This window comes from Dicentrarchus labrax, unplaced genomic scaffold (assembly GCF_905237075.1).
Source record: "Dicentrarchus labrax unplaced genomic scaffold, dlabrax2021, whole genome shotgun sequence".
In the NCBI taxonomy this organism is placed as follows: domain Eukaryota; kingdom Metazoa; phylum Chordata; class Actinopteri; family Moronidae; genus Dicentrarchus; species Dicentrarchus labrax.
In genome coordinates this window covers 18731211-18745048 of record NW_026136705.1, presented here as the reverse complement: position 1 = coordinate 18745048, position 13838 = coordinate 18731211, and the positions used below count along the sequence as shown (strand labels likewise).

At 37.5% G+C, this 13838-nt stretch overlaps 1 protein-coding gene across 2 annotated transcripts; it reads left to right on the top strand.

Annotated features, from left to right (window-relative positions):
* Nucleotides 1–206: 206 nt before the first annotated feature.
* Nucleotides 207–5799, top strand: ugt5d1 (UDP glucuronosyltransferase 5 family, polypeptide D1). Of its 2 annotated transcripts, none has more exons than XM_051401980.1 (4): nucleotides 207–537; nucleotides 2014–2312; nucleotides 2409–3122; nucleotides 3665–5799. In XM_051401980.1, exons 2-4 carry the CDS (start codon nucleotides 2019–2021, stop codon nucleotides 4247–4249), a joined length of 1593 nt encoding a protein of 530 aa, XP_051257940.1. In that variant the 5' UTR covers nucleotides 207–537; nucleotides 2014–2018; the 3' UTR covers nucleotides 4250–5799. The 2 variants fall into 2 exon arrangements, with proteins under 2 accessions (XP_051257940.1, XP_051257941.1); XM_051401981.1 differs by lacking the exon at nucleotides 207–537 and adding an exon at nucleotides 570–1801.
* Nucleotides 5800–13838: the final 8039 nt, after the last annotated feature.

Sequence of the window (13838 nt, the reverse complement as noted above, 5' to 3'; positions counted from 1 at the left end):
AGAGTACATAAGTTAACTTATGTTATTATGACAACCACAGTGGAATCGGCATTCTCTTTAGCGGGCAAGTTTTCAAAGTTTCGTTCAGGCTAAAAGGCGCTCGGGTGAAACACATCGGGCGGAACAAATAATTAATTACGAAATAATTAATTCCGTCTAGCTGTACAGCAGCTACAGAAATGCTTATTGGTGAAGCACTGCACACACCAGACGGCCACATGGACACCTAGCCCACCTTTTGTGGGGATATAAAATTTGGTTTCCACCAACCAAATTGCACCAGACTAAACAGAAAATACTTTATAGTTTTGTGGCGGGGGTCACTGTGTGCCTGCGAAGAGAGATCTTTTCTCTCTACAGGTATATCAAGTGCACAATAGCGAGACGTCAGAAAAGGGCAGACAATAGGACCCAGTAGAGATTGTGTGGACATTGTTTTTTTCCTGCTGAGGAAAGTGGACGATTGTTTTACCTCCAGAGTGTCGGAAATCCGTGAAAAAGCAAAGAAACCAGTGAACTCAAGAACAGAGATAAACGGTATTATGATAACTGACTAACATTGTGATTTACTGATTAACTGTTTAAACTGTTGAAATTATAACTTTTCATTGTTCCAGCTTCTCAGATATGAGGATTTACTGATTTTGTTTATCTTAATTACAGTAAACTGAATCATTTTGGGCTCTGGGTAATTGTAATGGACATTTCTCAAAGTTTCTGACATTTTACAAACCAAAAGATTGATAGACTGATGAAAGAAACAATCAGCAGATTCATCCATAATAAAGTCATTGGGAAAAGTTGCCTATATAAAATAATTATAAATGAGGTCAACCACCTACAGCAGTAAAATGCTGCTTAAACATTTATTCATCAGTATTGATGATGTATAACTGTATAATGGGGCCATTTTTCCACATTAAGTACTTTAAGTACATTTCCCAATAATACACACTTACTTACATTAAGTAATATTTTATGTCAAGTACTTTTATTTTGTTTATTTCCCTGACCTTTGTTCTTTGCACTGTCCATGCTGCTGTAACAAAACGAATTTCCCCGCTGTGGGATAATAAAGGATTATCTTATCTTATTTTCAATGCAGGAATTTTACCTGTAATGTAGTATTTTTACAGCAAGGTATTAGTACTTTTACTCAAGTCAAGAATCTGACCTTCTCCACCACTGATATGAGAGTACATTCCTCAGGTCAACTGAGTTCAGTTCTGAGACCTGCAGCCTACATTCATAGCAGTTATATTTGGCACAAATTGCAGTAGACAAACCTCTAGGTCAAAAATCTGAAAATAACTGCATGTCGTGCTTAAAGCATGATAGCTTATACATGTACTATATCTGGGAAACCCTTTCATAATTTTTGCAGATATTTATTTACACTTTCACCATTATATGCGTGAAACTCATGTGGGTTAACATTACGCAACCCAGTCTAATGATCTTATGAAAGAGGTCAGAGGTTCTTCTGATGTAAGCATTGTTCTTGCGTGACAGGGAGAAACACATTCACAAAACTACGCTGCACAGAAATTTTAAAACATTAACTAAATGAATACAACGATGATGACATGACGAAGAAGAAAGCATCACTTTGTTTATTATCTGCAGAACGTTCATGGCAGCACCATAGCTTTGTGTGACACGTGTCACATGTAACTCATTTACCTGTTAAAGGACCGGTCATCTCTGTGACTGGAGTTTGAACTCAAATATGTAAGGAATCTTTTAGATGGACTGTCAGTCTGCGAGCACATAGGGTTACTGCTGCCACTCCTGAGCACAGGTAAGTACATTTCAGGAACATAAACAATGTTGTGGCTTATTATCATACTATACTTTCTTATCAGTGCTTGAAATTTTCCTACTGGTTACATCACAAAATAGATTGTTTTACCAGCAGGAACTGTTTCATTACAGATCGTACCTGATCTTCCAGATGATATGTTGAAACTGAAGATGTCTCTTATGTTACATTTTCTCTGTCTTGCATCTTAGGAACCATGCCATTGCAAAGTGTGTGTGGAATATTTTTATTCCTCAGCGTATGTCTGATTTCCTTCACACCACCTTGTGATGGAGGAAACATTCTGGTGTTCCCAGTAGACGGCAGCCACTGGATCAATATGAAGATCCTGCTGGAAGAACTTCATGCCAGGGGACACAGCATGACTGTGATAAGGGCCTCCACCAGCTGGTACATCCCAGAAAAGTCTCCTCTCTACAAATCCATTACCCTCGAAATGGATGAAGGTTTAGAGAACTTTTTTGATATTTACCTGCAGGAACACATGAGGGTATGACATTTTGCATTATATTGGGCCCTGTGTGGGTCATTTAGTCATTCATGTATCAACTTTTTCACCACTTTTTTTTCTAATAATTCTTTTCAGGCGCAGAGAGAGGGGGCTTCAGCACTTACTTTCTTCAAACTCACCAAGGATTTCCTTTCTATGATTTCTGAGGCCCATTTATTGTGGTCTGAGGCCCTTGTTCAAATCTTTGATGATGAAAGAATGATCCAAAGCTTAAAGGATTCCCAGTATGATCTTGTTCTCACTGACCCAGCCATAGCACCAGGGGTTTTACTAGCCAAGTATCTCAAACTGCCCATGGTGCTCAATGTTCGCTGGATCACCAGCGGAGAAGGTCACTTTGCGATAGCCCCCTCACCACTCTCTTACATCCCAGTGCCAGGATCGGGCTTAACAGATAAAATGAATTTCATCCAGAGGGTCAAGAACCTGCTTTTCTACAGCATTATACTGTTCCAGCAGAAATTCATGGTGGGACCATGCTATGATACTATCTGTAATAAATATATAGAGGGTGGATGTGACATCATCTCGCTTCTTCAGGAAGCAGACATTTGGCTGTTCAGGTCAGATTTTGTATTTGAATTCCCTCGGCCCACAATGCCAAATGTCATCTACATAGGAGGGTTCCAGTGCAAACCAGCCCAACCCCTGCCAGCGGACCTGGAAGAGTTTGTTCAGAGTGCTGGGGAGCACGGAGTGATCATAATGACTCTGGGAACATTGGTTAACGCTTTGCCCAAAGAGGTTGCAGATGAAATCGCCAGCGTCTTTGCCAAGATGCCTCAGAAGGTAACACATGCTCAGTGATTCCCTTATTCAGTCACATGAAATGTTAAAAAGATTAAAATGTGCACTTCCAAATGCAACTTGTTTGACCTAGAGAGTCTTACAGATATTCATGCAGCAATGATCCCATAACTAAATACATGAAATTAAAATTTTGAAATAGAAATTGCTGAAATACTAAGTGAACAAATCAGTCCTCCAAGGCATACATCTAATTAAAAAAATGGATTCATAGCTCTGTGATACACTTAAAGCCTGACCGGGGAGTTGTAATGAGTGGGTATAATAATGGATGGATTCATTCATAAAGGAATTAAACATTAATGTTACAAATGGTGGACTGGACTTGTACTTTTCAAGGTTCTTTTGTTTAATTTGTTATGTAAAGCGTCTTTGAGTATCTTGGAAAGTGCTCTTAAATGTATAATTATTACATAATTGCTGTGTGGTAAGTGGAGTGCTGGCTGCAGCAATGGTAATACTATTATCTGTTGGTGTGCAGATATACAGATAATTCATAATGATTCTTTTAATTTTCTGTTCAGGTGATATGGAGGCACAAAGGGGAACGTCCCTCTACTTTGGGCAACAACACCCTGATAGTGGACTGGATGCCACAGAAGGACCTTCTGGGCCACCCACAGACCAAAGTCTTTGTAGCTCATGGAGGAACCAACGGAGTCCAGGAGGCGATCTACCATGGGATTCCTGTGCTTGGCATTCCCTTGTTCTTTGACCAGTATGACAACCTTCTCCGTCTGCAGGAGAGAGGAGCTGGGAAGATCATTCAGCTAGGTGACGTTAGCGGTCGCAGTTTCGAGCAAGGACTCAGCGAAGTGCTCCATCAAGACAGCTACACACAGAACATGCAAAGACTGTCACGTTTACACAGAGATCAGCCAATGACACCCATGGATCAGGCCGTTTTCTGGGTGGAATATGTGATGCGCCATAAAGGGGCTCCTCATCTGCGCACAGAGGCTTATAAGATGCCCTGGTACTCATACTACTGTTTAGATGTCTTACTGCTATTGCTGACTGCAACGACTGTACTACTTCTCTCTACTTTGGCCATTTTCAGGTTCCTATGCTGCAGAAGTAGAAGAAAGATCAAAACCAAACAACACTGATTAAAGTCAACTTTGTTTAGAAATATGCTTCAATTAGTTCTTTAAAGCATTGAATTTAGACAAAAATGTAAAGTATCTTATCATCTCTTTATAATTAATGAAGTAAAATGACAATTAGTCAGTTGAAATAGCCATATGAAATATAAATATAGTGAAATAATGCAGCCCTTTTTCTGTTTTAAAATTAATGTTTCTATATGATTCTGTAATTTCACATCCACTGTTTTAATAGAGCCACTGACTCACTGCCCAGACACTGATCAATTTCCAGTGTAACAAAACCCTGAACACTTTTTATCTTGAAGATTTATACACGAAAACAAATTCATATGTGACTAGAAAGTCCAGAAAATCAACATACTGTATGTCCCCCCCTTCATTTAATTATTGATTAAAGCAAAGATCAATATATAAGGAATTGCTTTTGTTTATTATTACTCCTGCAATAGTGGATATTCTGCATTGAAAACTACAATAACTCACTCTAAGAACACAATACTGTAATTTTGGTCTTGCAGACTGTAACTTTATCTTCATTTCACAGATGTCTTGGCCTCACATGACATGCCCACATTCCAGCCGAAGCCCTAAATCCTAAAACACATGCCCCACACTATATGCCAGACATCACAGCTGGCATGTTTTGGGAAGGCTATGAGGCCACATTTCCACTGGGCCAGAAATACAACAATTCTGTAGCTCATTATTTAGTCAGGAAGATTTGATTATGATAAGAAACTAGAAAGAAACCTTCTGTTACTGTACATGTAATAAAAGACAACACAGTGTTTTCTTTGAGATGCCTGTGGTATATGACTGTGTGAGAAACAGCAAAGATAATCTCAAAATCAAGAACACATGTATCGCTACCAGCACGCCACAGGCAATCCAGTTTTATGGAAAACCTGGAGATCGATTATGTCCTCCTTATTATTCTTTATATTTATATCAATCCATATAAATTACATCATCTTCTAAACTAAAATTAATGCCAGCAAGAAGACAAACCTAAAAAATGACTATGGAAAATGCTATAATTTCAGAATATAGACCGTATTAAAACCATTTCCCTTTCCCAAACAGTCCAAAAACAGATGCTTTGAAACAATCAGTGGCTGGAAAGGAAAACTCTCTTTGATAAAGCATAAGCTCATATGGTTTTGAGTTGTAAGATGAGTGAGGTTGTCTTGGTAAATCCTACTACAAGCTAAATTACATTTCACTAATCATTCTGCAATGCACTGCTTGAAACTCCTCCGTTTGCTGATGAGGAAAGCAAATCTGTGAAAATATTCGAAGGTACGAAGGCAGTGAGGTGATTTATAAGGCTTGGAACCACATTAAGTATAACTTTCAAAAGAAACACACATGATGAAATAGAGAAGAATTGTGTGTGTGTATGGGTGTGTGTGTAGGTGTAGTGGCATGTGTTGATTTTAATGTCTTGTAATCCGGAAAAGTTTGTTGTGAATCAAATAAATGTGGGAAAGTCAAATTTTAAAGTTATGTTTACAGTAGTAAATAAAGAAATACAATACATCACGATCATACACTGCCTTGTAGGAGTGTCTACCTGTTTCTGGCAGTTATGAATAATTCATTCACAATTTTCAGGGTCAATGATTTGATACAAATACACATACATTTGTAACAATCCAGTACTCATTGATTTGTCTCAGTTTGGCTTTTGATTTAAACTTGACTGGAAATACTAATAGACCTTATCATCTTTATCGTTTTTTCACAATATTTCACTATATTGTGTATTTTCTTATAAATGAAATTTATTTTTTATTAGGTAGTTAGTTATTAAGGAGCAGCTGTGCTTTGTTAACATAGTTGCTCGCTGCAACATGTCCATTCTTTAGTGGGCTACTAGTTTATTTCATAACACCATTGTGTGTTATGCTTATTGCAGCTGGATACACTTTTATATTAAGCCATATTTTGTTTGTTTGGGACACTGGTCATACAGATAGACAGTAGTAAGGTAAGCTACAGGAGCGGTTTTAACTTATCACCATTGTAGTCCATTGCAACCAACATGAATTCAACATCACCACAGCTTGGTGAATCTGAAGTGGCCATAGACCTGACACAATGCTTTAAAAAAGGATGAAAGAATTACAATTAAAACTGAATAAATGGAAGAACTGATGCAATTGTTTCTTGAGTGTAAATCACAATTTAATGATGTGGTGAAACAAGCCAAACCAATAAATGTAAATCAGTCTGTTTTATTTAAACAAATACAAACTCATCTGAGTTGCTCCCACAACATACTCAAGTAAATATTAACAGGCTTGTTTTGTATCTACAGTATGTTGAAATGCAATCGTTGAATGCCTGTTTTCCTTTTTCCAATTAACTCACGTACCTCCATTGTGTTGTAAAAGATGGCAGATGAACTGAATTGTATTGTTTCAGAATAAATGTACCCTCAAGGTCAAGAACAAAGCTGAAAGTCAACATTTACTGCAACCCTATTTCCTGTATGAAAATCCATTTAATTCTACGTTGCACAACTTTTACGTTCAGCTCCCCACATTATTTTTTCCCCAAGGAATGCCTCAAGTAGTCCAGACATAGGGTCAGACACCCTAACATCTGCTGAACAGCCAACATGCATATAAAAAACAGGTGCTGTACTTGTCTAGTCACTGGTATCACTGGACAGTGAACACACAGCCTTCCTCCCTTTGTGTCCACATAACCGTCCCTGAGTCTGTTTTCAACTCTAGCTCTTCTCCCTCCCGCTCTGATTTTACACCCCCTTTTTCCTTGGTTGGTATTGGATGATGTCACTGTGCATGTTCTGTGTTAAAGACCAGTCAAGGCTGGGCTATGAATACAGGGAAAGCAGATCCCTGCATATGATTGAATGCAACATTTTGAGTATGGGTTTACCTTCACCCATGACTAGATTCTACATGGTAAAAAACTAAAAACTAGACGCCTGCCAAATAATAAAGAAATTGCAAAAACAATACAACAACATTTTTTTTTTACAAAGGAAGCATACTGCATCTTTTGAAATCCACTGCCTGCTGTGCAGATGTATATCCTGAAACTGGAAACCAAGAATTACAGCTGATATCTGACCCGGCTAGAGAGCCTTCATTTTCCAGATTTTCAAGCAGAGAAACACACCAAGCCCAAACTGACACGCTTATTTACTGACCTCACTCTGATGAGCTGTACTGAAAATAAGTTTTTACTCGGTAAGGGGGCTCATTATTTGACTTGACAGCCTTCGTTACTACAAGACAGCATAGATGGAGAAGAGAGAAAATCTTTTTAAATGAACTGATACGTGAACAATTTAGTGCTGAAATATGGCACAAAAAATGTTAATTCAACAAAGCTATATTGCTCCATACCTCTGTTCTTCAAGGAACAAGCATGCACTTACAGTTTCATGTACTCCTTTCTTGTCACTCAACACACTACACACACACACACACACACACACACACACACACACACACACACACACACACACACACACACAAACCCACACAGAAATTCAGCCTCTTTGCTTGTGCTCCCAAAGGGCATCTACAAGGCGTGACATCATTCTCTCCACAGACACACAGATCACATTAATTGCTGTCTCTGTGGAGGAACTACTGGCCAGAAGCAAACTGATCCACTGAATCTGCACAACAAATCCTATTCTGCTTTGGTTGGGGATTGCACGTGTTGCTGTCTGTTGAGTCTTGGAACTCACAGTCATACTTCAGCAATGTGAAATTCGTCCAGACAGACCACACCATCCATTTTCCTAAAATCTGTTGGATCATTTGACTATACACTGTGTTCCAAATTATTATGCAAATACGATTTCAATTAAACAAACATTTGATTTTTTTTTTTTTGCATAAAGCTGTATTTCGGCCACCCTTAAACAATGCCCGCAAGGAGAAACGATTGCAGTGGGCTCAGAAATACATGAAAACTAATTTTCAAACAGGTTTATTCACTGATGAATGCCGCGCTACAATGAATGGTCCAGATGGAAGGAGGCCACCATGTCCCAACAAGGCTGCGACGTCAGCAAGGAGGTGGTGGAGTGATGTTTTGGGCTGGAACCATCGGAAGTGAGTTGGTAGGCCCCTTTCAGGTGCTTGAAGGTGTCAAAATGACCTATGCAAAATATGTGGAGTTCCTAACTTCCTAATTTCCTGCCATGGTATAAAAAGCAGAACCGTGCCTTCCGGGGTAAAATAATTTTCATGCAAGACAACGCACCATCCCATGCTGCAAAAAATACCATTGAGGCCTTGGCTGCTATGGGCATTAGGGGAGAAAAAATCATGGTGTGGCCACCATCATCCCCTGACCTCAACCCTATTAAGAACCTGTGGAACATCCTTAAAAGGAAGCTCTATGAGGGTGGGTGGCAGTTTACCTCAAAACAGCAGCTCTGGGAGGCAATTCTGGCATCCTCAAAGGAAATACAGGCACAAACTCTACATGGACTTGCAAGTTCAATGGATGAGAGTGTTGTTAAGGTGATATCAAAGAAGGGCTCCTATGTTAATACGTAACTTGATCTGTAAAGATGTTTTTGATTGGAATAGCTTTGATTTGAGAAGAATTACCCCCTAATGCTAAAATTCACAACAGATTTCTGTTTTCAAGCATTTTGAAACTATTGAGTGTTTTGAAACTCTGTTTCGCATAATAATTTGGAACACTGCATTTTGAGTTATTTTACAAAAAATGCCATTTTCATTATTGGTAATTTTGTTTAATAAAATCCGGATTACGATATAACTGTTGAGGAATAAAAAATCCTAGTAAAAAAAAGAACAAAAACAGTATATTCATAATAATTTGGAACACAGTGTAAACATGGTGGCACATGCACCTGAGTTTCTGACTCTGTCTTCATCTATTAGGGGTTCCTGTTTGCAGTTTATGAATACATTTTCACTGGATTACTTAGATACGGGAGAAAATCAAAAACATGAGGATTCAGGCCAGTTCTGGAGTGGATTTTTCATGATTTCTAAATGGATTTATGGAATATTTATCGCAAGAGATAAACAATGTAACAACTGTCATATCACTGCGAACATCATCAGAATGTATTTTGAGACTATTGTTGTGGTAGATGTTGGGCCATTTTGAAATATGTAAACACACTTTGTGAAAGCAGTTTGTGTTTGGAGTTATTGCCTGAACTGCGTCATGGAACTTACACTGGTACATACTCTGGTCTGAAAAGGCATCAGCAACACTAATGCTAACATTTGACTTGGATATGGATGTTAACATGTGGTCTGAATATGGTGATTAAAACTATCTACAGCCAGTGTTTGGTTTGTCGGTTCTGGGCTGTTGATAGGGCAGTTAAAACATGTCTGACTCCATTGAGGGTGTTCCGAAGCATGAAAATGATTATAAGTTATTATTCTTATAATTAAATCCCTATAGCTTCTGTCTTGTTCCTCTCACTTGACTTGCATTTCCGTTTACTTATCTATGATGTAGCAACCCTACTTGATTAAAAGAAATATACAAAATATATAAATAAAGCATATCAAACACTGTGGTTTCCTACTGTGCATCTTTCTTTATACCTAATCATCTGTAACACACAAAATCCAAACATGCTGTCTGAGATCAGTGGAAATGGAGAGGTTCAGAAACGCTTCTCTGTCACAGTACATCAATCATGAAGTGAATCCTGGATGGCACTTAGCAATGGTCTCTGCAGAGGCTACTCTCAACCTCCATAAAAATCAGATCCATAACTATGGTCATCTGGTTTTCATATAGCGTTGGAGGATAGACAACAGAGCTGTCAGGCACTGAGCTTGGAGAGAAAGAGTGGACTAAGCCTTTGGGTCAAACCCTGGGAAGAAACACATTGCAGTTTCAGTTTGTCCAAAATGTCTGTCATAGGGGAAAGGAGTAGTAGTACATAAATACATACTGTATGTCACAAGGTCACAGTGGGTCACTACAAATAATGATAATATTATTATATCGACGTATCAAGCACTGTTCAAATGCATTTTTTTTTACACTTTGTATGATCAATAAAGGGGAGACAAAGGATACACATTAAAAATAGAACAGAAACCTTATAAAGATCATAGACAGAAATATGGAAAAGTTGAACAGTCAAATACTTTACTTTTACTAATGAGCACAAGTTGAAGTCAGAACAGCATCACATCACATAATGTATAGTTGTATCTGAGTATCTCCACAGTTGGTCATTTTTATTAAAAAAAACTTTATTCTCAAATGGTCTCTGATTCGGAAATTGACCTTTGCCTTTTTAAATAAAATACGAACTTCAATCAATTGTTTTTAAATCTCAATTTTGCACATGTGACAAACATAATGTGGATTTTTCATATCAGATGTTTAAAAAAATTTTTTCATTGGATGGTGGACTTAAATTAAGTGTTTAACTACAGTATAATGACAGAGGAAAACATACATTCTGTGTCACATGGATCAGCCATAATTGATGATGATAATTTAATGTTCAGTTATAAGGACGTATTCCCACAGACTGACAGGTAAATGGTTATTATCCTCACTAAGATTCACCGATCATTTTACAGTGCTGATTTCCATTCCTTTTATGTTTAGTTCTTGTACTCTAACTTTATTATGAAATAAATCTGTGGGGGACTGTGAGTTCATACTTGGCCACCTTTTCTGGAACAACATAACATCTAAATCATATTCATGATTCTGGATCGAATGTGACTTTGTGAGATTCATCCAATAGTTTTACTTTTTCAATTGCTCGTTACAGAGAGAAACAATAGGGCCATTCTGTCAACCCCACAGTATATTCATGGAGGAGCATTGATTTCAACACTTAGTCTCCTGAAGGGAAATTGGGACAGTGCTTTTTTGATGCTGATATTACTCAAAACATGTTGTTTCTGTTTCAGCAAACTCCATTCCACTTTAGATGTGTCACTCAGTTGCACCAAAGCTTGTCAAGTTTAACGTTTGACACCTGGTCCTTGGTGGACTGACAACCAGGTGTTTTTTCTGAACACATGAAATGGCAAGACACTGTAGCTCCACTCTTTGACATTAAAAATTTTACAATAACAAGAGAAATGAGCAAGCAATCGCACTTTCCAGGAAATCAACAGAGACTCCAGGAAGTTATTGTACAGCACATCACACACCAAAACAACAAAACTTCTTTTGATTTTAACATTTTGTTTTTTGTAAAAATTAAACAAATGAGAAATAATTTGGTAATAAGGTGGATTTAGTTACTATTGGACTGAGCCAAGTCAGTACTACTGATACTACTGACTGAGTCAGTAGTATCAATCTTCTCATCTAACAGAAAGTGTAGGTCTGAAAATGTTGAACTATTCCTTTAATGAGCAAACTTAATGCCTGTCATGGCTCAGGTAACACAGGACTGTGATGCATTTGAATCATGGCTTTGTTGAGTCTAACAATATGGCTTCAGTGGCTTCAGTGGTTTCAAATAATCAACCTGGCATTGCAGGTGAGTTGTGAGTTTACAGTGTACATTTTTTATGAACCTTTTAAATGGTTAAAATACCACATTCAATACATTTTCACTTTACCCTTTTGTGTTGGAGAAATGTACATGCACATAATGTGTTTCATACATAACTTTGAGAGACATGTATTTAATTCCTCATACTGTGAATGCTATATGTAAGCTACAGTCTATAATGTATCAAATGCAAGTAATTTTTAGATTCTCCATTCTTCTGTGGATATGATCATTTTCTACCGCTTCTATGCTAAATCTAACCTTGCATAGTCACATGTGGCTCATGCCAAGAGGTCTGGAGAAGTTCTAAATCTAATGTCTCAGGTTGTGGTGCACATTTGTTTTAGTGTTAGTCAGTTAGCTGGCTGACAAAATAAAAGTGCCAGCCAATGCAACAAGTTGCTTGAAGTGTGACAAACGTATAAAGTCTGTAAAATCTCAGGTATAGATGGTTGTTTACTATCCGCATTCACAATCTGACATAGCAAAGCTGAGTACAGACAAGGAAGAGCAAACCTTTTGCCTTCTGTTTTGAGAAATACTGGTGTGATCTACAATTGTATTTGATAAAGAAGTGAAACAATTCCTGACATTTGTTGGAAGATTCTGTGATGGATTTGATTAATGGATTAATCATCTGTGTAATTATCTGATCATGTTAGGTCATGATTATGATCTCATGATCTGAAGTTGGATCTAAAAGAAATGAGGCACAGTAGTATCCTTTCATAACTTCCAAATAGTTGGATGTGTGCTCTTAATGTACAACATACAATTGTGTCATTGTGAAACCTGATTATCCATATAAATCCAACCAGTTGTCCAGGGGGTTCATCACGCTTATACCACTATGCTGCATGAACACACCTGGTAAGCTAACAAACTATCATGACCATTTTTCGTCACCTTGTTATCAGCACACTGTGACGTTAAGCCTGCAGTCCTTGTGCAAAGTTTAACTCCCCTCCGCTGCTGTCAACTCCCCTGTGCTGCTGCTGCTGCCCTGGACGAGGTGCCATGGATCATTTTAATGATGTTGCAACAAAGCTTCAACAGAGAGTGAACCAGTTCAAAATGTTTAGCTCATGGTCCCATGTTCGTTTTCTTCTCAGAAGGAAAACATGATATACTGCAGGAAAATCTCAGTCCAATAGATGCACACTTGTTTAATATTACTAGTACATGTGTTTCAGAGAAAAAAGTGCATTGTGTAACTATTATGTAATTCCTCAGTTCTGGCAGGTTTTTGTATATAATTCCACCAAGCAGATGACATTTTGACCACTTTTGTCAGATAAAGTTCATAAGATTCATATGGCAGATATGCGTGGCAGTCCGAAGCTAGTGAGAGATTTACAAGTGTAATACTCAAAAGAAAGAACATGCTGTACTTCCACACCTTTATGTTGTAAATACATGGTAATATTCTTGAAGGTGTGTAGAGAGAATCACCGGATTAAATAGTTGCCCAAAAAAAAACTATTTGTGTGTATCTGCAAAACTCATAACATAGTGTGGCCTACAGTGTGTTGCGTGTTTATTAGTATGTAGTCAGAAAAACATGTAAATGGTGGCTTTTACCCTAGAATGCTACACAAATGTGAAAATTATTTTGTAAAGCTATGGAGATGACTTACAAAAAATTCTGAAACCACAAAATCAAATCAGAAGAAACTAAACTGTTAAACAGAGTCCAAAGAAATTGTGGACTCAATATAAAGTATTTTGTTATGTTATGTATTAAGCTTTGTTTTAAGATTCATATGGAAATAAAATATACAAACATGTCGGTGATGGTGGGACTTTGAAGCTTTAAGCGCATCTGCTTTTGTCCTGGTAAATTACATAACATAATGCAGATTTTAGATTAACTAATTACTTACTGTTAGATCCTGATGTTTTCAATATAAAATCTTCTCTTTTTATTATTGTACTATTGTCTGTTATTTTCAAAGACTCTGTTTTAAGTTTTAAGTATTTTTTATTTAAATGCAGAAATCTAGCAATAGTACTGTGTAATGAAGATTAGCTATGTTTGAACATGGAAAACAAATGAAAAGAAATTAG